Source organism: Rhodofomes roseus, assembly GCF_022264815.1.
Source record: "Rhodofomes roseus strain CIRM-BRFM 1785 chromosome Unknown C8Q71scaffold_1, whole genome shotgun sequence".
Lineage (NCBI taxonomy): Eukaryota > Fungi > Basidiomycota > Agaricomycetes > Polyporales > Fomitopsidaceae > Rhodofomes > Rhodofomes roseus.
The window spans coordinates 506,365-522,739 of NW_025952957.1; the positions used below are offsets into that span (position 1 = coordinate 506,365).

General features: G+C 56.4%; 8 protein-coding genes across 8 annotated transcripts; 4 read left to right on the forward strand and 4 right to left on the reverse strand.

Moving 5' to 3' along the window:
- Positions 1–177: 177 nt before the first annotated feature.
- On the forward strand, positions 178–956 carry C8Q71DRAFT_8078 (uncharacterized protein). Its single transcript, XM_047926015.1, has 7 exons — positions 178–287; positions 345–360; positions 436–453; positions 510–527; positions 589–638; positions 692–738; positions 798–956. Exons 1-7 carry the CDS (start codon positions 280–282, stop codon positions 854–856), a joined length of 216 nt encoding a protein of 71 aa, XP_047784447.1. The 5' UTR covers positions 178–279; the 3' UTR covers positions 857–956.
- A 2,535-nt stretch (positions 957–3,491) lies between these two features.
- C8Q71DRAFT_864427 (uncharacterized protein) lies at positions 3,492–5,419 on the forward strand. Its single transcript, XM_047928264.1, has 2 exons — positions 3,492–3,963; positions 4,031–5,419. Exons 1-2 carry the CDS (start codon positions 3,640–3,642, stop codon positions 5,066–5,068), a joined length of 1,362 nt encoding a protein of 453 aa, XP_047784448.1. The 5' UTR covers positions 3,492–3,639; the 3' UTR covers positions 5,069–5,419.
- On the reverse strand, positions 5,046–7,341 carry C8Q71DRAFT_729415 (FAD/NAD-P-binding domain-containing protein). Its single transcript, XM_047922026.1, has 4 exons — positions 7,060–7,341; positions 6,425–7,008; positions 5,769–6,365; positions 5,046–5,707 (listed from the first exon to the last, which is right to left on the reverse strand). The coding sequence occupies exons 1-4, from the start codon at positions 7,113–7,115 to the stop codon at positions 5,274–5,276; spliced, it is 1,671 nt and encodes a 556-aa protein (XP_047784449.1). The 5' UTR covers positions 7,116–7,341; the 3' UTR covers positions 5,046–5,273.
- On the forward strand, positions 7,143–9,408 carry C8Q71DRAFT_8100 (uncharacterized protein). Its single transcript, XM_047926042.1, has 5 exons — positions 7,143–7,536; positions 7,587–7,688; positions 7,739–8,252; positions 8,301–9,037; positions 9,092–9,408. The coding sequence occupies exons 1-5, from the start codon at positions 7,381–7,383 to the stop codon at positions 9,248–9,250; spliced, it is 1,668 nt and encodes a 555-aa protein (XP_047784450.1). The 5' UTR covers positions 7,143–7,380; the 3' UTR covers positions 9,251–9,408.
- Positions 9,409–9,455: 47 nt separating this feature from the next.
- Positions 9,456–12,342, reverse strand: C8Q71DRAFT_8094 (guanine nucleotide exchange factor). Its single transcript, XM_047926035.1, has 7 exons — positions 12,169–12,342; positions 11,999–12,112; positions 11,243–11,487; positions 10,929–11,183; positions 10,786–10,871; positions 10,021–10,733; positions 9,456–9,968 (listed from the first exon to the last, which is right to left on the reverse strand). The coding sequence occupies exons 1-7, from the start codon at positions 12,254–12,256 to the stop codon at positions 9,661–9,663; spliced, it is 1,809 nt and encodes a 602-aa protein (XP_047784451.1). The 5' UTR covers positions 12,257–12,342; the 3' UTR covers positions 9,456–9,660.
- A 314-nt stretch (positions 12,343–12,656) lies between these two features.
- C8Q71DRAFT_729421 (transcription factor subunit Med10 of mediator complex-domain-containing protein) lies at positions 12,657–14,032 on the reverse strand. The gene is made up of 4 exons (XM_047922027.1): positions 13,734–14,032; positions 13,350–13,533; positions 13,120–13,293; positions 12,657–13,057 (listed from the first exon to the last, which is right to left on the reverse strand). The coding sequence occupies exons 1-3, from the start codon at positions 13,940–13,942 to the stop codon at positions 13,132–13,134; spliced, it is 555 nt and encodes a 184-aa protein (XP_047784452.1). The 5' UTR covers positions 13,943–14,032; the 3' UTR covers positions 12,657–13,057; positions 13,120–13,131.
- A 95-nt stretch (positions 14,033–14,127) lies between these two features.
- On the forward strand, positions 14,128–14,889 carry C8Q71DRAFT_729423 (uncharacterized protein). The gene is made up of 3 exons (XM_047922028.1): positions 14,128–14,426; positions 14,481–14,725; positions 14,783–14,889. The coding sequence occupies exons 1-3, from the start codon at positions 14,348–14,350 to the stop codon at positions 14,807–14,809; spliced, it is 351 nt and encodes a 116-aa protein (XP_047784453.1). The 5' UTR covers positions 14,128–14,347; the 3' UTR covers positions 14,810–14,889.
- Positions 14,890–16,152, reverse strand: C8Q71DRAFT_729424 (20S proteasome subunit). The gene is made up of 7 exons (XM_047922029.1): positions 16,066–16,152; positions 15,972–16,015; positions 15,808–15,902; positions 15,668–15,749; positions 15,460–15,615; positions 15,191–15,408; positions 14,890–15,133 (listed from the first exon to the last, which is right to left on the reverse strand). Exons 1-7 carry the CDS (start codon positions 16,086–16,088, stop codon positions 14,960–14,962), a joined length of 792 nt encoding a protein of 263 aa, XP_047784454.1. The 5' UTR covers positions 16,089–16,152; the 3' UTR covers positions 14,890–14,959.
- Between the last annotated feature and the right edge of the window lie 223 nt (positions 16,153–16,375).

The following is a 16,375-nucleotide window of genomic DNA, read 5'->3' on the forward strand; positions in this document are numbered from 1 at the left end:
GGTTGCAGACGAAAAGAATGCGCGGGCGGGTCATTGCACAGTATAGGCTATGTATGTACTTGCAGTGGACGTGAAATACTTCAGTACTTGGTTGGAGGAGCTGAACCGGTTTGACTTCGCCTGCGCGACAGATGACGTCAGATCGCGGCTGCCGCCGAGCGCTACTTGTGTATCAGTGTCACAACTCACACGGATGCGTAACTTACCAGTGCGCCTGTAACAATACCAGCCTGAGCGTGTGGCCGTAGGACCGTGACTGAAGACAACAATCCTTCAGAGATGAACAGGTGCGAGCACCCTGATACAGTATGACAATTCATAGTGGTAACCACGACGGATACTAGGGGTCCTATCATTCTGGTTAGTGCGGCGAACATTCGAGTCGGGCACTCCGAGTCATGACATGCCTCTTCCCGTATACTACATATATTACAGACGATAGATGAGGCTGAGGTAGGCAAGCACGAGTTCAAGTATTCGACCATACCGTTGATCGTAATTCCTCACAGTTCCTTCTCGACCAAATGGTGACTCTGTCTCACGTTCATTCGTCGCAAAGCGATGTAGACTCAAGCAAGACATATCTAGCCCGCTCCGTCGTCTGACGAGGACGAGATGGTCACGAAGTTGCGGAAAAGGTTCCAAGACTTGTTGACCTCCTTAAGGTCGGGCGCTGAGGGCACTGCACAAGCAAAATGAAGCATGCACCAAGCCGCTTACCCGCGAGGCTCTCGGAAGGTACATACGCTCTCAGCCCCTGTTGATCAGCTTGCAGATGCTGAGTTGACACAAACCAGAACTCGGGTTCACTTTACACGTTTTTCCGAAGACGCAGACTGTTGTACTTACCAGATGACAATTTCTACGTTTGTTGACGAGATTCAGACAGTGCGTTGCCCGCGATTATCGATACATTCGAGCGAACCATAACCGACAATATTACAAACCTAAACGAGTGGTCGATGCCCGATTACTCTGGCAATACCATTGCCACCACCTACAGCGGTGAGTATACATGCCGCTGCTCCATTAACGCACCTTACACGCTGTCAGTTAACAGCATCAGCCATCTGGCTGGTTCAGCATCCAATCCGACGTCGATGACTGACTTGGCCCTCAGACAAGCCGCTGTAAGGCTGTGCGCGCGTGATACACGCCAACTTTAGCGTTGACAAGGACTTCTCCATTGCGGCGGTATCCTCATGTCCCCAGCGAAGCGAGCTCGGTGGTACATATCGAATAGTACGGTGTTTCGCACGCAGAAACCACTGGCAAGGTTCCTCAAACAATGGCCAGTAATATACCGGGACGTTCAAGTTGTCACAATTCGCGTTGGCGCCGAATAACAGGTTGTAGTACTATTAAAGTAATAGGTGAGTTATTTCTGCGGCTTTGGTGCGGACAGTGCAGCTTGTCGAGAGGCGATCGATATTGGCTGAGGCCGAGGTGGTGGTGCTTCTTGGCGCCGCTGCAAGCGGTCCCCACGTTGACGTTCCCTTGCCGCGGCCAATTCATCCGTCATTCTGTCAGCCTCCTCCTTCGCACTGACCGTTTTTGACGTAGTCGTCCGTAGACGGAGTACAGGCTGCGGTGCAGGAGGCTGCTCCGAGTGCTCGGTAAGCGTCTCTGCCTTTAAGTTCCTCGCGATTTCCTCAGCATATCCTCCGGCAGTGACCGTATGCGTAGTGCGTTTTGGCCTCGAAGAACCTGTCGCCGGAAGCGACTGAGAGCGTTGTGGTGTGCCATTGCCTTCTTGTTTAACAGCGGCCTCCGATGCTGGCGCAGTGGGGGCCACTGGAGCGGCTTGTGAAATTGGCTTTGTTCCTGACCGGCGGTCCTCTGTCCTCTGGCGATCACTCGGCGTTTGTAGGTTCGCGTTGTCCCGCGTTGGTTTTCCCTGGTCTCTGCCCGTTTGGAGTGCGGACAGTGTACGTCGAGCCTGAATAACATCCGTTTGCCGCCAAACAAGATATTTGCTGAACGGTCCTCCCATACGCAGGTATGATGTTCGCAGACCCTTGTACTCGAGTTCGGAGATTACCGCCTTCTCAGACTGGCTTATGTCCGGGCCTTGCCCATACAACGTCCCGATTGTCAAGTGCAAGTGATCAGAGTCGCAGACAATACCCGCTGATTCACAAAACAAGAGTGGCGGCTGATGGGTTTGTCACCTCCTGTGCACTCTGACCACGGTACTCTGACACTGACCCTTAACTCGCCGGTCTTTCCTTCTTCGGGGATATTCTTCCGTTTTCCCTGTAGGAACATGTCAAGCATGATCCAGTGCCAGTTGCTAAGGATTTCATCTAGTCTCGATTCAAGACCTCCACGCTGCACCCCTCTCACGTTCACGTGTGGGGTTCGTATCGAACCTAGGATTTCATCCTCTTTGATACGTATTCTTGATGATACATCTTCAGTCCAACGGTCGATGGCACCTGTTCCTATCGGACAACCCGCCAATCCTGTTGCCCGGGCCCAATCTTTGGCTGTCCAGACCAATCTTATCACGGCTATGGCCTCCCCGAATGTTGTGGCAATGGACGCAGCACGGAATGTTGCCGTGAATAGCAATTGCTGCCAGTAGCCTGCGTAGCTTGGGGCTTGAGTATCCTCGGGCACCCGCTGGGACCCGGATTTGTATGCAGTAAGATCACCGGGCGTCCACCTCTTCATCAGCAGACCTGTGTTCATCACGAGTGCCGGATGAGGCTGAGCGCAGAATAGCAAACCATCTATAAAACGTCGGATAACACCAACAGTCTGTGTGTCTGCCGGAACAGGCAAGTTTAGGCTCCCGATATAATCGGCATAGGAACGCCCGATATCTGCAAACCACTCCTGGTTGCGGCAGACATGGAGGTCACCATCCTATATTTAGAATGGGAATCATCGTGTGATGGAGATAAACAAGACTCTGCGCACCATAACAATGACCTCGGGGCTCTTCTTAACTGGCTCGGTTGCAGGGCCGTCAACTGAAGACTCGCAGAGAGGATCGATGCTATCCCGCGGATCGCAGTCCATTTTCGACGAAGGAAGCATAAGCATGCAGATGCTTCCGACCAGGATATTATAGCTTTTCCGCCACCTTGGGTATGTTATATATCGCATCTCGCGAGCGTCTATGTGCGACGCGCGGCGGCTGCAACTACGAACAAAAAGAATGAACCTGAGGATATGACGATTCATGAAACCTGACTGATAGGGTTTCAGACAGCCGCGATGCCATTCGGAGTCCCGAAGGTTGTGTTGTTGGCATCCTGGCGAAGTTGACTGGCACAGTTCGTGGCAGTCGCTCAGTAGGCTACGACGACCACTGGTGGCAACTGGACTTCCATTTGCGGTAGGTCCTGTGGTTCGGGAATCTACGGCGGAGCCTGGGCCAGTGCCACTGTTGGTCGCAGCGCCGGCAGTTGTCCCAGGCGAACGTACACTACCCTGCACAGTGCTGCTGATCCCGGGTTCATCAGCGTTGAGTGTTGGATGCGGAACATCCTATTTGTCGGCGCCGCGACCAACTTGAACACGGATCGCTCAGGCTGCCTTGAAGCTTGTTCCGCTCAGGCTCCTCGGACTTGGCAATCGCAAGGCTGGCACTCTGCGAAGACGGCGTGACAGAGTAAACCATCGACTCATATGGCCGACGCTCGGGGCATCACGGTCGGGGCTTCAGGCAACGAAGAAACCGCAACAACCGGCAGGTATGGCCCACTCCTATCAGCAATATTCGAAACGAAGCCGTACGGACACCCGGAATTCATCACATCCACACCGAAGCAAGCACGTATACATGGTGATCCGATTTCCGCAGAACATGGAGATGATAGCGGAGACAAGGCCTCTCCTTGTGCGAAGGAAAAGAAGAGATACGGGAAAGAATGGTCATCTGCGGTGCCTCGGAGCAGGAGGAACACGTCCCTCGGCTCCGTGCCATTCAAGGCCTTCGCGTCGCCTTCTTCGGTGAGTTCGTCCTATTACATTAATTGATACTGCAATGACGCCGCGCCGTCTTTCTGACTCCCCGAAGTCAACGCAATCACTCTACGTAGACAACCTCGGACCATGGTTCTCCACAGACTCGCCCTCTCAGTCATCCTCTCTGGACTCTCTGGCATCCTACTACTGCTCGCGACTCGGTCCGCCTGAACGCCTCACACCGATCAAAGCCGCAACTCCAACCCGCAAGCCGACTATATGCGACGTCAAATCCGCTAAACTGCCTCGCGAAGGATTACCTGTGCTCTCCGGAGACAACGTCAAGCTCCCGACGCCCGCTAGCCTCCCGAGCACGACATCCGACCCAGATCTTCGCTTCTACAACGAGCTCTCGACGCCGACACGCCTCAAGTCCGCTCCCATCTGGGACAAGCTAGAGAAGCGCCACCAAGGCAGCGGCGGCCACAGCAGGTCGCACTCTCTCGCCTCGCCCCCGTCCAGCTCTCTCAGGCGACGCCAGACCACCCGGCGCCACGCGATCTACGGGGGCACCGGGTTGCCTGGGATACCCGTGCCGTTCGACGACCCAGAGCAGACGAGGGTCAACCCCGCGCGCGCTACGATTGCCTCGTTCGATTCAACCAAGGCTGTCTGCGCCATCAGCGAGACGTCGTTCTCGGATTGCGAGACGGAGAGCCCTAGGAAGGACGTGGGCTGCCTCGCTGCGAGATTCGCTTCTGTTTCTGCCTCCGAGTCTGGGTCGCCGACGAAGCCGCTGCTGACCACCCCCATCCGCGTCCGCCGGTTCTTCGATCCCTCTGAGGATGACTCGGACTTGCCTGCCTACGACATGTCGATTACTGCTGTCTCCTCAAGTTCCTACGACGATCTTGACCTGCCTAGCCCTGTGAAGAATGTGAAGAAGAGAACATCGTCTGTATCGCCCTTGAAATTTCGAAGAGGAGACAAGTCGAAGGCTCTGAAGCAGCCTACCAAGGGATCCGCAAGTCTCAAGATGAACCATGGCACGAGCAAGCTAGACGTCTTCGACCATCTCCCGATTATGCGCGAACTGTTGGACCTGGTGGACGAGGCGACGAAGAGCTGGGACAGTTCCGGGAGTTTTTGAGACGACAAGGATTCGTAGACGTGCGTTGGGCCAATACTGTAACATCACTCGATTTGTATTGTATTCGTATTTGTGATTACTGGAATCCTGTGAGACTATGCAATAGCGCGATATATAGGTCAGAGCTGACGATTGACGACAGATAATACGGTTCGGTAAAGCGCCTCATCCATACGAACACTTTTGCACCTACCGAGACGTTGAATCACCAATCCTCTTCTGGGTCGTCAACGATATCCAACGGCGGCCAGAACCCCTCCACCTCCACCTCTTCCTCACCCTCTTCCTCGCCCTCACCTGTTCTCCGCTTCGGCCGTCTGCCAGCGGCCTTCAGCGCCGAGACCGCCTTCCAGAAGAGCGTCTCCGCGTTCGTCGTGGCGGAGTCTGCTTGTTCCGGCAGTAGCGTCGAGCTCCGCAGTGGTGCCAGGATGGATGGTATTTGTGACTCGGATGCAGCGGATGAGGACGGAGGCAGATCGGGATGCTCGATGTAGAACAGGGTGAAAAGTGGTTGGGTGGATGTTGGCGAGGCGGAGTCTGGGACGGTCAGGCTGAGCGTGGCGTCGACGTATGGGCGCAGGAGTGCCTCTGCAGATCGGGTGGTCTGTTCGAGGAGTGGGAGTGACAGATATAGAACCCCTATGGGATCGTAGCATATCAGCATCAAGGATCAATGGCTGCTTGGGTGGTGGTCACTTACACTTCCCCTTGGGCGCCGATATGCTGCCCTCGCCTGTGACAAGAACACTCGCGACTGCTACGGATGAGCCCCCTTCGAGGCTTGATGGAGGGAAGACTAATAGAGCGGTGTCCAGCTCCTGCTTCTGAGGAGTCTGCTCTTCCTCTTCGGTGTCCGCGCCCTCCGCATCAGATGCGGTGCTTGCTGGCGGCACTTCAGGAGACGAGAACGAGAGAGGGCGGTCAACCACGACTATGGCTCGTGCAATAGGGTGGATGTTAGATGATTCATTGTCGGTTGAATCATTCGTCACTGCCCTCGGAAACTCGGGTAGAGGGTAACCCGACGACGCAATCAGGAGGTCGCAAGTGAGCGATTCGTCTAGCCCTTCCAGGATGATCTTGTATTTTCGGCCTTCCTCAGACTGACTCGGAATCTCGATGGAGAAGACGTTGTGGGCGAGGATGTATGCTGCTCCGCTGACCGCAGCTGTACGGCAGAATCCCTGTGCGATCTCGCCCAGACCGCCGTAATGACCCACGAGGAAGGGAGAAGGGCCATATCTACCGGTAGAGCGGAGGTACTTCCGAATGCGTTGCAATGCGGGAAGCGTCGGTTCTGCCCCCCAAAGAATAATCAGGTGTGACCCGCGCACACCAGGCAACGTGGACACTGACCTGCAGCAGAGACGCAGAAGGCTAACGCATATGCAATAGCAGCAGCAGTCTGTCCATCGAGAGAGAACACTTGGTGCAGGAATTGCACGAAGGGAGTGTGCTCCTTGCCTTCGAACTCCTTCTTGCCCTCGAAGTCGCCCGCCGCGAACATCAGGAATCGCATCAGTCTCCGCTTGTCCAGCAGGGAGAGCTCTTTGCTCTTAAAAACGTCTTCCTTACTCCCTGGAACTGGCTTGACCGAACCGGGCCCCGTGTATATCGCGACCTTCTCCAGTAGCTTGAAGCCGCCATACCGCGAGACACCCGACGCGATGAGCGCGTCAATTAGCGGGCCGACGGAGGGGATGATGGCTGGAGACAGCGAAATAGAGTACTGACGGGATTGAGGCAGGGTCGACCCTGATCGCGATATGGACGTAAACTTGGTCCGCTGCGCGGAGGCGTACGAGGGATTGGAGGGTCCCGCGGCTGCCCGTTCATCTGCCCAGCTGACGAGTTCGTCGGCGGTCAGAGATGCGTTGTCTCCGCCGTAGTACGGGTTGACGTCTAGGTGCGCGACCTTGTATCCTGCCTTGGAGAGTGCGCTGGGTGGCCGCTTCAGACAGGTTGTCTCGAGACACAGGCAGGGTGCTCACGCAGCTGCGATTGATTCAGTCAGTCCGCTGCCGAGTACCACAGCATCGACGTCCATTTCTCAGAGCACAAGATGCAACTGGAATGAAGAATAGCGACAATATATGATGTCCGGATGACAAGACAAGGCAAGAGGACGGCAGCCAACTTGCGCTCGGTCGTGGAATAGGCGCCCAGCGGCGATCCTGGAGAGGCGCCCGGCACCGTGCACGTGCCACGAAGCTGTTTTGCTTTTTGGGAAATTTTGCTCGGACTTATCTCAAGCCATTCCGCCTGTGCCTCCCTCCACCCCCCTCCATCCCCCCCTGTCCTTCTCATCCGCCATGGCCAAGACAGCAGCAGACAAGAAGGTCGACAAAAAGGTCGACAAGAAGGCCGACAAGAAGGCCGCAAAGGCCGCAGCGAAGGCCGCAGCTCCGAAGGAGGCAGCCCCTGCAACGAAGCCTATCTCGTCTAAGGAGATTATGGCCAAGGCCGGCGTACGTTGTCCATGGTCATCTATCGCCGAATGCTTACATCTGCACTCCAGTCCAAGGCGAAGCTTTCAAAGAAGGCAGAGAGTAGCAGTGATGAGTCTTCCGAGAGTGAGTCCAGTGATGAGGAGGCATCAAAAAAAAAGGCGAACGGCAAGGTAAAGAATACTCTACCCTTCCCATCTTTCTGTAGCTGATCGCTATCTAGGCGAAGGCTGCGCCTCCTACGAAGCCAACGCCCGTAAAGGCGAACGGCAAGGCCAAGAAGGCCCCTTCAAGTGATTCGTCCTCGAGCGAGTCTGAGGATGAGAAGCCGAAGGCCGCGCAGGTGAAGGCGACGCCCAAGAAGGCGTCGTCTTCCAGCGACAGTGAAGGCGAGAGCAGCTCCGAGGATGAGGCCTCGAAGAAGACTGCAGCACTCGCCAAGGCTGCCTCAAGCCCAGAGGAGAGCGACAGCGACTCGAGTGAGGAGGAGGCTCCCAAGAAGGCTACTGCCACCCTTCCGAAGAAGGCGACGCCTGCTAAGACCGCCCCTGCGAAGGCTGCATCATCATCGTCGAGTTCTGAGGAGAGTAGCGACGATGAGGCTTCGAAGAAGCCGCAACAAAAGGCCACAACGGCCAAGACCACTCCCGCTAAGAAGGAGGCGTCCGACGAGGACAGCTCTGATGAGAGCTCAGAGGACGAGGATGTCGTGATGGCGGATGAGACGACCAAGAACGGTATGTCACAAGCACTTCACCCTATTGCTGTCCTCACACTGGTTTTAGGCAAGCGTAAGGCCAACGATGAGGCTCCTGCACCCGCAAAAAAGGCCAAGCTGGCCACCAACGACGCCACAGCCACCGACGGCTCAGAGCCAACCAAGGCAATCTTTGTCGGCAGGCTCTCCTGGAATGTCGACAACGACTGGCTCGCGCAGGAGTTCGCCGAATGCGGCGAGGTCGTCTCCGCGCGCGTGCAGATGGATCGTAACACCGGCAAGTCGCGCGGCTTTGGGTATGTTAACTTCGCCACGGAGGAGGCCGTCGAGGCCGCGCTCAAGCTGAACGGCAAGGAGATCGACGGGCGCCCAGTCAACGTCGACAAGAGCGTACCCAAAGCGCCCACCGAGCGGCGCGAGAGCCGTGCCCAGGCGTTTGGCGACAGCCAGAGCTCGCCGTCCGCGACACTGTTCGTCGGCAACCTCAGCTGGGACGCGACGGAGGACATCCTCTGGGAGACGTTCAGCGAGTACGGCGAGGTGAAGAGCGTGCGCATGCCGACGGACCGTGAGACCGGCAAGCCGAAGGGCTTCGGCTACGTCGAGTTCTCGGACGTCGACTTGGCGAAGAAGGCGTTCGAGGGCGCGGCAGGCGCGGAGATTGCGGGTCGGGAGATTCGCCTGGACTACTCCCAGCCGAGAGATAGCAATGGTGGTGGAGGTCGCGGCTTCGGTGGTGGAGACCGCGGTGGCCGTGGCAGGGGCTTCGGTGGTGGAGATCGCGGTGGCCGTGGAAGGGGACGAGTAAGTCTTAGCACCTTTCATTGATCTTACTCGTTGGCTGACGGAACAAACCAGGGATTCGGTGGCGGATTCGGAGGTGATCGGGGTGGCGGACGTGGTGGAGGTCGTGGACGTGGCGGCGACCGGGGTCGCGGCGGTGGACGTGGTGGCCGAGGTGGCCCCCGCACCGGTGCCATCGCACAATCCGCGGGCACAAAGGTTACCTTCGATTGATTGGCTCGTCGTTGGACTGTTGTATGCTTACTTATGCTTTTATCTCGACTGATCGGTTATTGCTATGCATGCTGCCCATGCTTCGGTGGCTTCATCTCTCGCAATTTGGTGTGCTCAAATGATCAAAAACCATTTCTTGGTTGGAGAGGTACGGTGATAGACATGACATGCAACAGAGCATTATAAGCATAATTGTAAGTTAGCACGAGAGTGAACATTCTGATGGGGGTATTAAACGCAAAAGAACATCGAGGCGAGAGTGTGAATGCCGCTGCCGCGCAATCAGGCTAGAAATTGAGAATGAATAGGCAAGGGAATGAGGGTAAGGCCAGTGTTCACAGGGAGCAAGAGAGCCGGCGAACAAATGGAACAAGAGGAAATAGTGAGGGAGACGGGTGCAGTGGGCGTCTCTAACCAAGGCGGCCCTCCTGCACGGCCTTGCGTATCGGATTTTGATTGGGCTGCAGGGCGCCGCTCTTCTCGAGACGGTCAAAGAGGACGAACAGCTTCTCAGCCTCGCGCTCCTTCTCTTCGTCCGTCATCTCAATCTCCGGGGATTCCTCCTCGACGATACCGGTGATTGGGTTGATGGGCACGCCTGACGGCGTCATTTGAGGCACTGGCGCGTTCGATGGCCGCGAGGGTTGGCCAGTGATGCCCTTGTGGAACAGGAATCCGGCCACGTTGCCATAGCCGACGTAGGAAGCAAGCAGGCTCGCTGAGAATGACAGTCAATATGACGCATCTCTGTATAGTTGAGTATTACGCACCATCGAAGTCGCAAATCGAGTAGAGCATCTCCCCAGTAGCAGACTTGAGGCGCGCATGGTGCACACACGCAAGCAGCCTCAGACAGCGGCCCAAGAAGTCGGCGCGGCCCTCAAGCGGCGTAGTGCGATCCAGGTCCGGAGGCAACACCCATTCACGCATGCGCGCCCGCGAGCCCTCGTCTGCCGTACAGAGCTTGTTGACGAGAAGCACCAGCGGTACGAGAACATCGTCCAGATTCGCGTTGCCTTCCGCTCGGCACTTCTCGCGCACGCTCCCGTCGTCTGGGTCGATGTTCCCCGGGAGGTAGTGCGAAAACGACACGTCGAGCAAATCATACGCGCGGAGGAGCACGTCGACAAGTGCGGGGCGGTTTGGTGAGGTGGACCGCGAGAGAGAGAGGGACCGCCGACCCACAGTCAGCTTAGACATGGCGCGGTCGAAGGCGCTAGACTTGTCCTTGGACGGCCCGAGCGTCGGCGAGCCGCTTGCGCTCCCGCTCGCACTGCGTGGCGGGGAGCCCAGCGACGATTCCCGGCTCTTGGGGGAGCGCGGGCTGCTGCTGCGACTTGTTGATTGGAACCATTTCGAGTGGAGGGATGGGGTAACGGGGATAGTGATGAGTGAATGTATGATGTGTGTCATTGGAGGGACGAGCGGTGAGGGGAAGGAGGGAGGAAGTGCATTGAACGCTCGGAGAAGCGGCGGGAGAATACTGTAGATCGATCAGCATACTGTAAGACGCATGTCAAAGGCAGGGAACATACCCATCCAAGCGTTCATTCCAGCTATCGCCCATGATCTTGGCCTCATCTTCGGACCTATTCGTGATCTCTTCGGAGTCGTTTGCAATCTGGGCGCCGGGGCATGAATATTCTGTTCACCGTATTACAGTGAATAGTGTACACACCTTAGGATAGTGTAACAACAGATTAAACGTGAACTTGAGTAAGTCGGTCATCGCCTCTCGTGACAACTTCGCGCTAGTCTGAATGTTTCTGGACAGGATGTCCAGCTTCGTGCCAATTATTTCGATGATATTGCCCGGATGGCCGGGAGGTTTCGTCTCAACGAGTGCACGTATGAAGTTGGCAGACGCCATCGACACCGTGGATAGAAAGAGGATGCGCGACGCAAGGAAGATGCGCTCTGCATTTGTGGTTTTCTGAAGCGAAGGCGAGTGAGTCTGGGAGTGATCTGCGTCGTCTGTTACCCGGAACCTACCTCAAGCAGCTCAACTGCAGCGTCCCCACCTCCAACATCGCTCTGTATGAAAGTTTCCCGCGCATGGCTGATCAGTAACATGGCATTCGCGATGCACCGCAACGCCTCGCTCGACGCGTCCGCGTCATCCTTGAAAAAGCGGGAGAGGGCAAGCAGCGTTGAGAGGTTTGCGGACGTGGCGATGACTTCCGAGCCTGCGGGGTCTTTGCCCAGGATCTTCGTGGCGAGCAAAGCGGGGAAAGCATCTAAGAAAGTAAGATTAGCTCAGGTCCTGAATGTGGGGGTTACGGTGTCAAGACGACAGAACTATGGCCAACCCACACAGAGGTCTAGTCACACAGGTAGTTGCCTAAGACCATGTAAAGTCACGCACAGTGAGGCTTCATAGTCGACGGGGCCCGCTGAAGACAGATTGGCTCCCCTCGCACTTTGCAACTTGCCAGCCAGACACACATCTCCACACAGATAGTGAAAGTCAATGGCTGCTCAACGCTGGAAGAATCCCGCGTCGACTGCTAGTAATACAAGCCGTGCGCGCGCGTCAGGGCCGACGGATGCTTCGCCCACCGCGCATTCTGCGCGGATGATTGACAGAGAGCGTCCGGCTTTCTCTTCTCCGGCGCAGCTTCCTGGCCCACCCTCGAGCACCGGCGGCGGTCTACACCGCGGAACCCATGTACACTGGTAGCTTGACCCTCCCGTACGTAGACTCAGGGCAAGATCCGCCAATACATATCGCTCGGAAAGGAAGCTCACCTTTGGCGGTCAACCTGCCCTTCTTCCCATTGCCGGAACTACACTTCGTTAGATCGTCCAGAATCGTCTGCACTAGCGTCTTGCGCGTGGCGGGATCGATCTGCGAAGGGTACGCTACTCGAAACGGGTGAGCCGCTGCGATAGCCGAAGCAAGCAGACCACACGCGCACCGTCTATTAGGGACTGGAAGACAGACGCCACCTCTGACCGCGGCGAGGTAGACGAGAGCGCGTCGTAGGCATGGAGAAAGCTGGACATGGGCGGCGGCTAGCGTGGACGGAGAGCAGGAGAGATGTCAGCCCGCGCCGTTGTACTTCTAGCGCGAGGATTTAATATCGAAAGAAGCAAGGGGCAGGCGAGCTCGAGGCCGAACTGTGGGCGAATTTCTCCGCAGATCTTCGAAAGCGCAAGATGGGCGGGTTCTTGATCGTCAGGGCGTCGGGCGTGCGACGGAGCGTATTACGTGGAAAAGAAAGCGGGCAGGGCGAGCGCAGGTCGTTAGAGAGAAAAGGGAGAAGGGTATGAAGTGGTCGGCATGAAAGTGGAGACCAAGCTGGGACTGGGACCAGACAACCGCAGGCGCGCATGATACGCACTGGAATCCTCCCCGGCGACCGGTAACCCGGCATGCAGATCGACTCTGCCGTCTGGCGTCCGATTCGTCCACAGGCTATAGTGACATTCCAGCCATAATATTATGCTACAGCTACTCGCAAGACAGCCTAGAGCCGTAGTACAGTCGGACACCACCGCAGACAGTTGGGGAGCGTACATACAACTCGGACACATATATACCATAGCAGCAATCATGCAATCAACCCGGCTTGGTTACGTTGTACCGCAAAACCCATCTCCGAAAGTCGCAGCGCTGTTCAGGACTACTGTGTGGCCTAGCGGGCACAGCATGCAACGCGCATCGCGCGATGACATCCGGCGCAACCAATCTGTGTCCGAGGACGCCCGAAAGACGAGTGTGCATTCGCTTTCCCGACCAGCTGTCGGAGGCTGCCTTGTGGCCATGTGTCTGAGGGGGCAGAGGGGGGTAGATGAAACAAATGCCTTACGGCACATTCACACAATGAGTGTATTGCCACAAAAGACAAAAGATATGAAATGCTCACCCTGGGCGCCGTTCAGCCGCTGTGAAAGCCATTCGAAGGCTTCTGATCGGGGTCCTCTGGCGGAGGAAAGCTCATATTCATGTGCGTGGCATGGCTGGACCCTGACGCAGACAGGTACTGCGCGAGCTCCGGGAACGTCTGTGAGAGCACGTCGTCCAAGTGTCCGCGGTATGACTATGGACAGTGGTCAGCATACGCCAGGTTGAACGAGCTACCACGTTACTGCGCACATCAATAGCCTGGATCTTCCCGTTCATAAATTGGTTCTCCGTGGCCGCGCGCTCGACTCGCTCCCTTGTCAGCAGCAGCGGGTTGCGCGAATTATCGATATCCGCGAGCACTTGCATTGGCACCATGGTGTGCACATGCTGTGACATATCGTCGATGGTCGCAAGGTGGTGGATCACTTCGTTGCTGGGAAGGACATCAGTTGCTGCCACTGTCAATCTCAAAGTCAAGGGTAAAGAACGCGTTTGATTTCAAAAGCATCTCAGGAGCTCCCAGAAGGCCGGTTTTCATGCGCTATAATGATGTGGGGGAACAGGAAGTACGGAGACAAGGTGCGATGGAAACGACCAGCGTGTCTCGTCCTTCATGCATGACAAGAGACTCACACTCTCATCCCAACTTGCTTCCCACTACTCCCAGGCTTGTCCTTCTCCTTGGTCAGATCATTCACCACTGTGGTTCCGAGGTTGTACAGCGCGTGCGCAAGCCCCATGAGCTCGAGTTCTAGCTCGCCCTGGACACCTGTTGGAGGTGGTGATTCCGACATGCGCGGGGAATCCGGTACTGTCGGTGGTGTTGCGGCGCCGCGAGCCATTGCAACGGCAGGTACAGGCAATACTTTGATACTCAATAAGCAGGGATGTGTAGAGAATGAGTAGAGAAGAAGCAGCTAAGAAAGTTGCAGAGAACAAGGACTTCGATTCCGAAGCCACACAGCGGCCAAGCACACGAGACAATGACGTAAGCTAGTACCTCAGTTGCCTTTTCCGGAATCGCACGGCGGCCTGGTCGTCGGACGTGAGTCCGACGCTAGCCTGAGCAGCCTGAACAGACCGAACATCGACATTGCTTCTACCTTCTCACTTTGGACCGCATTTTGGTTTGCCCAGTGTAGGCTATCACCAAGGCTGCGTTACAAGGACATCCCACCCATCACAGGTTGAAGCTGACCCCAGCACCCACCACACTCGCACCATTTCTGTAACTCACACCTGCCACTATGCACCCGTCTCTCCGCCTCTGTGCATCAGCAGCACCTCGCCAACCTCTCATTCACTTCGCCGGGAAGCGGCAGTGGAGTACGTCCTCACAGCCTCGCGCTCATAGGCTCACCACTCACTTGTACCCCCCAGAATCCAAGGCACCGCGCCCACACCCGCTGGCGACGCCAGACCTGAAGTCCGCCTTCACCGACTCGCTCAGGAAGACTCAGGCTTCCGTGTCCGAGTCTTCTGTGGTTGACAAAGGGAGCTCGAGCGCAGGTCCAGCGCAATCGCAAGCGAAGGGCGAGAACGCGCAGGTATTCGGGAACTTCTGGGAGGCACCGGAGCGGTATTGGAAACATGATCTGGAGGAGTGGGAGGTTGACCTCGTCGCGGTGCGTCCATTTGTCGCTTCACTCAAGTCGGCGGAACTGATGGTGTACGGCGTACAGACGGGCGGCGCGTCGCGGTTTGCCTAACATCACTCGCGGATAGTGCCAAGGACCTAGTACTTACATGTGTAGAACCTAATCCATCCTGCTTCAGTCTTCCCATGAGTGGTATGCCTCAACGCCGCGAAACGCGAAACCTTCGAGAGCAATGGAAAATGCAGTCCGATATGTGTACAATCAATCCTTCTCGGCGTACGCGAGCAGGTGCTGCTCGATCTCTTTCTCGTCCATGACGCGCCACTGCCCCCGCGTCTTCGGGTCCTCCTCCTCGCCCTCCGACACAATCCCGATCTCGACCTCACCTGACTTGTAGTCTGTAGCGTGCACTGTCGAGAGCGCCTCGATCGCGATCTACGATATCACCTCACATTCGTCAATACGTCTTGGGTAAGGATGAGTAGCGCGTACCTCGATCACCTCAGCTCTGCTAAGAGTCTTGCCCGCCGCGACAGCATCCTCTGCTCCACGCCCATTGTCGAGTTTCTTCCACTTCTTCTCGAGGTGGTTCATTGCTTCCTGATGCTTTTGCCCCGCCGACGTCGCGTGGAAGCCGACGAAGTAGCCTGCAGGATCGAGCCGGAAGCATTGAGGGCCGAATTCTGCGTCGATGCCAATGACGATCATCGCTGTACACAAAGATCAGTATCGCATGAGACAGTAGAGGCGGGAAGCTTTACAGATGCCCAACGGTCGCATAGCCGCGCGCTGCGTGTAGACTTGGTTGATGTTCGCTAGTCGTCGAGCGAGCGCGTCGGGGGTGATTTCGTAGCCATACTTGAAGCGGAAATCTGCCGCCTCCGATCGTGCTCGTTGTACTTGTGCGCGCGCGTCGGCTGAAAAGGACCGACATAAGACCCTGAGAAGCGGCGATCGAAGGCAACGCACCAATAAGCCCTGTCATGACACAGCCGATAGTAGGTGTGATGCTGAAGAGATGCGTGATGGTGGAGGCATCGAGGAGCTTGTCCTGTGTATGGCGCGTTACTGGATGGTAGCGGAGGTACGCGTAATGCAGCGCGACGTACTGGTACTTTCTTCTGTGTGATCACGACCGCGGTGTCCTTTCCCCTCACGGCGATTGCCGTGTGTCCAGAGCCAGAGATGGCCTTGAATGCATACTCTGCACCAGGGATGATGTTGAGTCGCGACTAAGCTCTGGACGGACCGGGACCTCAGGTCCTTTGCTCACCGACTTGGTACAGCCGCCCCTCCGGCGAGAAGACGGTAAGATATCTGGCAGTACCCTCGTAAACTCATTCATTTGACGATGTTAATAAACTCACCTGTCGTAGGAAGTTCTGGACATGACGGGGTCGGGAGGGTGTAGGACAAGTTAGAGCAGCACTGGAGGCAGGCGCCTGGTGAGCGACGCGCAAGTCGGGCGCTTGAACCGGACGCGACGCGTATTGTCATGACTTTCCTTTCCTGGAATTCCTACTTTGCGCCCAGGTTTAAGGGCTCAAAACTTGCCTCTGTCCCGGCTTCCTCTTCTTTCGTTCTCGTTACCTCGCGTCAAAGCCCGTCCCAAATACCGGGAGGTGGATACAGGAGCTCTTTCAGAGTAGTTTTAGCTGTTTTGCCGACTTATATCGT

Excerpts from the sequence above, each read along its gene's own strand:
- C8Q71DRAFT_8078 (XM_047926015.1), top strand. Across the intron at positions 639-691 it reads GTCACGAAGTTGCGGAAAAG|CAAAATGAAGCATGCACCAA; the intron begins GTTCCAAGACTT and ends GCACTGCACAAG. Across the intron at positions 739-797 it reads ACCCGCGAGGCTCTCGGAAG|AACTCGGGTTCACTTTACAC; the intron begins GTACATACGCTC and ends GACACAAACCAG.
- C8Q71DRAFT_864427 (XM_047928264.1), top strand. The coding sequence starts at position 3,640 with ATGGCCGACGCTCGGGGCATCACGGTCGGGGCTTCAGGCAACGAAGAA. Across the intron at positions 3,964-4,030 it reads CCTTCGCGTCGCCTTCTTCG|TCAACGCAATCACTCTACGT; the intron begins GTGAGTTCGTCC and ends GACTCCCCGAAG.
- C8Q71DRAFT_729415 (XM_047922026.1), bottom strand. The coding sequence starts at position 7,115 with ATGGACGTCGATGCTGTGGTACTCGGCAGCGGACTGACTGAATCAATC. Across the intron at positions 6,366-6,424 it reads CTTCTGCGTCTCTGCTGCAG|AACCGACGCTTCCCGCATTG; the intron begins GTCAGTGTCCAC and ends TTTGGGGGGCAG. Across the intron at positions 5,708-5,768 it reads ATCGGCGCCCAAGGGGAAGT|GGGTTCTATATCTGTCACTC; the intron begins GTAAGTGACCAC and ends ACGATCCCATAG.
- C8Q71DRAFT_8100 (XM_047926042.1), top strand. The coding sequence starts at position 7,381 with ATGGCCAAGACAGCAGCAGACAAGAAGGTCGACAAAAAGGTCGACAAG. Across the intron at positions 7,689-7,738 it reads AAAAAAAGGCGAACGGCAAG|GCGAAGGCTGCGCCTCCTAC; the intron begins GTAAAGAATACT and ends ATCGCTATCTAG. Across the intron at positions 9,038-9,091 it reads GTGGCCGTGGAAGGGGACGA|GGATTCGGTGGCGGATTCGG; the intron begins GTAAGTCTTAGC and ends GGAACAAACCAG.
- C8Q71DRAFT_8094 (XM_047926035.1), bottom strand. The coding sequence starts at position 12,256 with ATGTCCAGCTTTCTCCATGCCTACGACGCGCTCTCGTCTACCTCGCCG. Across the intron at positions 10,872-10,928 it reads TGTTGTTACACTATCCTAAG|ATTGCAAACGACTCCGAAGA; the intron begins GTGTGTACACTA and ends CCCGGCGCCCAG. Across the intron at positions 10,734-10,785 it reads TGGAATGAACGCTTGGATGG|TATTCTCCCGCCGCTTCTCC; the intron begins GTATGTTCCCTG and ends ATCGATCTACAG.
- C8Q71DRAFT_729421 (XM_047922027.1), bottom strand. The coding sequence starts at position 13,942 with ATGGCTCGCGGCGCCGCAACACCACCGACAGTACCGGATTCCCCGCGC. Across the intron at positions 13,534-13,733 it reads AAGCAAGTTGGGATGAGAGT|CAACGAAGTGATCCACCACC; the intron begins GTGAGTCTCTTG and ends TGTCCTTCCCAG. Across the intron at positions 13,294-13,349 it reads GGAAGATCCAGGCTATTGAT|TCATACCGCGGACACTTGGA; the intron begins GTGCGCAGTAAC and ends CACTGTCCATAG.
- C8Q71DRAFT_729423 (XM_047922028.1), top strand. The coding sequence starts at position 14,348 with ATGCACCCGTCTCTCCGCCTCTGTGCATCAGCAGCACCTCGCCAACCT. Across the intron at positions 14,427-14,480 it reads CGCCGGGAAGCGGCAGTGGA|AATCCAAGGCACCGCGCCCA; the intron begins GTACGTCCTCAC and ends TGTACCCCCCAG. Across the intron at positions 14,726-14,782 it reads GGGAGGTTGACCTCGTCGCG|ACGGGCGGCGCGTCGCGGTT; the intron begins GTGCGTCCATTT and ends TACGGCGTACAG.
- C8Q71DRAFT_729424 (XM_047922029.1), bottom strand. The coding sequence starts at position 16,088 with ATGTCCAGAACTTCCTACGACAG. Across the intron at positions 16,016-16,065 it reads TCCAGAACTTCCTACGACAG|ATATCTTACCGTCTTCTCGC; the intron begins GTGAGTTTATTA and ends GGGTACTGCCAG. Across the intron at positions 15,616-15,667 it reads TGTCATGACAGGGCTTATTG|CCGACGCGCGCGCACAAGTA; the intron begins GTGCGTTGCCTT and ends GGTCCTTTTCAG.